The following is a 4,292-nucleotide window of genomic DNA, read 5'->3' as shown; positions in this document are numbered from 1 at the left end:
GATGACATCTGACTGCAGACGGCACGGAGAAGGTCGGCCTCGACTCCGCCCGGCTCAGAGGCCTCGGCTCCAGCTGTTCAGTAATCCAGCGCCCCCCCCCCATGGCAGAGATCCTGGCGACGTCAATGCTATACGCAACGGAGCGTGCGTGTGGTATACATATCTGTTGCCCCTCCCTCCATCTGCCCACTGTCGCTGGAGTCCTCCGTGCATTCCGTAACATTCTGAGGAACGTTCCCAACCAGCGTTTAATTAAGTCCTGATATGCCGACATCTCCCCAGCTGTAACACGGATAACTCGCTCCTCTTTTGTCAATTTCTTCTTCTGCTCCTGTGCTCCTCTGTGTCACGCCTACTGGAACCCGGAAAAAGACGCAGCCTCTGGGAGAAGCAGGTAAAGAAGCCATCAAAGCCAGTGGCGAGTAGAAAGGAGTCGTTTTTCCTGAAGTGAAGATCCGTCCCCTCAGTCTCGTGTCTCCCCCTGCGCTCCAGTTAGCAGCCTGCTAGTTAGTTCCCCTCTTCTCCCTTTAAACTGTGATGATTGAAGTGTGGGGTGGGGGTGGGGGTTGATCAGAATCCAACGAGCCCGATACACTCGTCAGATCGATCCACCAATCACAGCCCTCGGAGGACGAGACCAACCAATCAAATTCCTCAATTAGGTCATGTGACATCTGGACTTTGTGCTGTGAAATTTGAGATCAAATTGCTAAGAAAAATAACGAGCTTAGACCAAGACGGGTTTACTAAAGTACAAACGAATATTCTCTTCAGTTTATTCTTCAGTTTTGGTGGGGGGGGGGGGGGGCAGCTGCAGGTCCAGAAACTCGCGAGGAGGGATCATGTGTTCGAGCTGCTACTTCACGTCTGTTTCTTTGATGATGAAGATGCGTTCACATCCACAGTTGAGCCCCCCCGAAAACCCAAGGGTGTCCTGATTAAACAGCACGGATGGGGGGGGGGGGTTGACTTCAGACCCTAAATTTAATCAAAGAGTGATCAGGAAGACAGGAGCCACTTCTGGTTTCTTCCTTTTATCATCATCGTTGCTCCCTTTGTTGTTACTCTTTGAACTTTGAAGGGAGCTTTGATCTGCTGCTCCACTGGATCCGACAGTTGCTCCCGGAACACGTGAGGGAACTGGGTTCATATCCGGGACGGAGGACCTGGGTTTAGTCTGAGGACGTCATGTGACCACACTGCACATGCACGTCGCATCTGACTGGAGGAGTTGAAGGGCTTTGAGTGGAACATGGGATGGCGTTACCATGACAGCAGACGGGCATGTGACCTCCAGCAGAGTCTCCTTTTCCCATCATCCCCTGCTGCTCGGCTCCCAATCACCCCGGCTTTGCTTCCCATCGTTCCCGCTCGCTCCTCCCGCTCGCTCCTCCCCGTCTAACTCCGCTTCTCCATCTTTGTTGTGTCTTTCGATCCGAGCAGACAACCGCCGCGCCGTCCTGGAAAGGTCGCGCTCGCGCCACAACCCAAGCCACCCGGCTCGGTGATCCGGCGCGCCTACCACAGGACGCTCGACAAGTGCCAAAGAGGCCTGCGAGGCGGAGACCCGGAGGACGTCTGAGGGGAGGAGGGATGAGGGAGCAACCCCCCACTGTGGAGCACACACACACACACACACACACACACACACACACACACGCACGATGTCATACCTATTTATTTCGAACTTTCTCATCATGCTAAATGTTCCTGTGCTACAAAATAAGAAAAACGGAGTGTTTGAATTGATTTTTTTTCCCCGTGAGACAAATCCATTAACTGGTGGTTCTGACCCGACGCGGACGGGAAGGACCGGTCCATCTTGGAAACAGGCCCCGCCCACAACGCTTAACCAAAGGGCACCTGTCCTTCAGACAGACGGCGTTTCAACACTCAATCCCGCAACCTGCTGACATTTGGGAGGAGAATCGGCGGCTGCTGCAGACGTTTTCCCTCCGTTTTTGACCCTCCGGCCGACATCGAGACTCCACATGAAGCGTTTTCACTTCCTTCCTGCGGAGCCCCGCCAGCGGCCGCCGTCTCCGCCCACGTTTCACAGCCTGACTCAAACCCTAATCTCCATCATGGCAACATGTGTTTATTTTAGTTGTGTAATATTTCTGGGAAGCCGCGGGGTTGCCGAGGTTGTTTCAGCTGAAACGAGAGACTGACGGATTTCTGAATGCACGCGGCTGCCAGGAGGAGACGCCGCCGCCGCCGCCGATCTTTCGTTTTCTCCGGGGGGGGTTTATTCAAAGTTTTGATATTAACCTTTGTTTGTAATTTGCTGTGTGGAGAAAATGCTGACAGAGATTAAAACTCTCGTTACATGCGCAATCGTGACGATCTCGGTAGCAACCGTCGTTGCTAATGGAAGCTAATGCTAAACAGTTGCGCCAGCATTGTTGCGCAAACAAGAAGCGAAATGTTCCATCCTTCACAGAGGTGCTGCTGCTCACAAACCCCACCAGCAGGATTTGATGTTGTCATGGCGATGGCCAAACAGAAAACATCTTAAATCACTGATTCCTTCAATTGCCCTAATTGTTTCAATGCTTTTCAGGCCCCCCTAAAAAGAAATGGAGAGATGATTTTTTTTTTAATCTTTGCATGTGAAAATCAGCTGAAAATTGAACCCTGTTTAATATTTTGACTTGTTTTGCGCATGTGCCAACGGCTTTTCTCACCATGAGACGAGATGAAATTAGCATATTTGTCCTTTAAACTGGGCTCATGTCTCGTGCAAGTCAGAGAAAGTTTGTCAAGATGTGTTTTAAAGTTTTATTTCAGTAATTATGAATATGGATCCAACCATTTGGATCATTGAAAGTTAGAGTTTTTACGTTAGCCTTTCATCCAACATTCAAACGTGTTTGGTGATTAGCCATCATGGATTAGCGCTAAAGTGTTAGCCATTGTAGAAGTTATACAGGATTCCTCCAAAATCTGTGCGAAATGTTTAAATCGACCAGTTTCATCGATAAAATGGCTTCAAAACAATGAAACTTCTCCAATGACGTCATTTTCCCAGACGCTCGTCAAAGGATGAAGCTTTGTTTCCTCTATGAAGCAACAAAAATAAGAGCAGCTATCGCGTCGGTTTTACGGCCTCACGATGCGACGTGCTGGGAGTGAAAACGCGTGCACGTGCGCGTGACGTGATTGTTAAATGTCCTCCACATTCCATCGTTTAGGAACGTCGAATTGGTGTGTTTTTATAGGAAGTAGCTGGAGCGTCTCAGGTCAGAGACCATTCTGTCGTTTAGCTGCGAAGCTCTTTTGTCTGTTTTTGTCTCGTGACCAACAAACCGTCGCTGCGTTCGTTGTAGCTACCAGGAAGTGGAGGCAGGGAAGGGTTACCGAGCTAGCGGTCGCTGCTAAGTGCTGACAGTTAGCACTCTTGCTGGGACGGCACAGCGGCATGAAATGTTTGCAAGTCCGTTTTGGCTAAATGTTTTCAGCTGCCACATTCCCGCTGCGCTCGTTTGAACAATTGATTGTGTTAGTTTGGTTTTTCGGGAACTTTGCTGGCAGCTGAATCAACAAATAACGCGTTGACAAGTGTTGACAGACGCTGTCCGAGCGCAGAGTTTAGCCGGCGAGTCCCTGCCTACGCTGTTGTCACGAGTTCTGTCTTATCGCCTCCAGAAACATTTATATTTGTAACGTCGTGAGTTTATTTGTATCCATGATGAAACGACATGGTTATGAACACTGCCCTTCCATAAAACATGTAATGAATATGATACTAAGTAATAACCACTTTGTTATATAAACTCAGCTCTGAAAGTCACCAGCTCTCTGTGTGATCAATTGTGTAATTACTGCTTTATTACGCTATTACTGCTCTAGAACATGACGGATGGGACGTCTTGGTGCCGTAAAGACCACATATTTGGACCCGGGCGATGTGACAGCAGGTTTGATCGGCTGTACGCGGCTAATGCTAGTGCTAATGCTATTGTTTTCTTTATGCATCAGTCTTGTACAATAATGTTAAGAAACTGTAACAATTTCTGTTTGTTATAGAAATATAAAACCAGATTTGCTCTGGAAAATAATCTCAAATGTTCCTGTTATTATTTAGAGCACTTACATGTCGCCCAAATGCTGGAAATCATTTTCCTCACAGAAAAGGAAATACAATTTTTTCCACTCATTCATCATTTTTTCCCTGTGTTCTTTTAGCTCTCCGTTGCCGTGGTGACTGACCAATTGTCTACTCACTTTTCCAACAGGCCCAACTTCGCTCAGGTTCTTTAGCGTGTGCCGTGTTCGGCTCCTCATGCGCA

At 48.5% G+C, this 4,292-nt stretch overlaps 1 protein-coding gene across 6 annotated transcripts in view; it reads left to right on the top strand.

Moving 5' to 3' along the window:
- diaph2 (diaphanous-related formin 2) overlaps nt 1-3,793 on the top strand; it is a 258,036-nt gene extending 254,243 nt beyond the window's left edge. For all 6 annotated transcript variants that reach the window (XM_029847330.1, XM_029847329.1, XM_029847331.1 and 3 more), the window contains one exon: nt 1,444-3,793. In XM_029847330.1, the coding sequence (XP_029703190.1) occupies nt 1,444-1,508 (65 nt within the window). In that variant the 3' untranslated portion in view covers nt 1,509-3,793. The remainder of the gene's footprint in view (nt 1-1,443) is intronic.
- Nucleotides 3,794-4,292: the final 499 nt, after the last annotated feature.

This window comes from Takifugu rubripes, chromosome 14 (assembly GCF_901000725.2).
Source record: "Takifugu rubripes chromosome 14, fTakRub1.2, whole genome shotgun sequence".
NCBI lineage: Eukaryota > Metazoa > Chordata > Actinopteri > Tetraodontiformes > Tetraodontidae > Takifugu > Takifugu rubripes.
The sequence above is the reverse complement of the archived record's forward strand: the minus strand, read 5'-3'. Positions and strand labels throughout refer to the sequence as shown.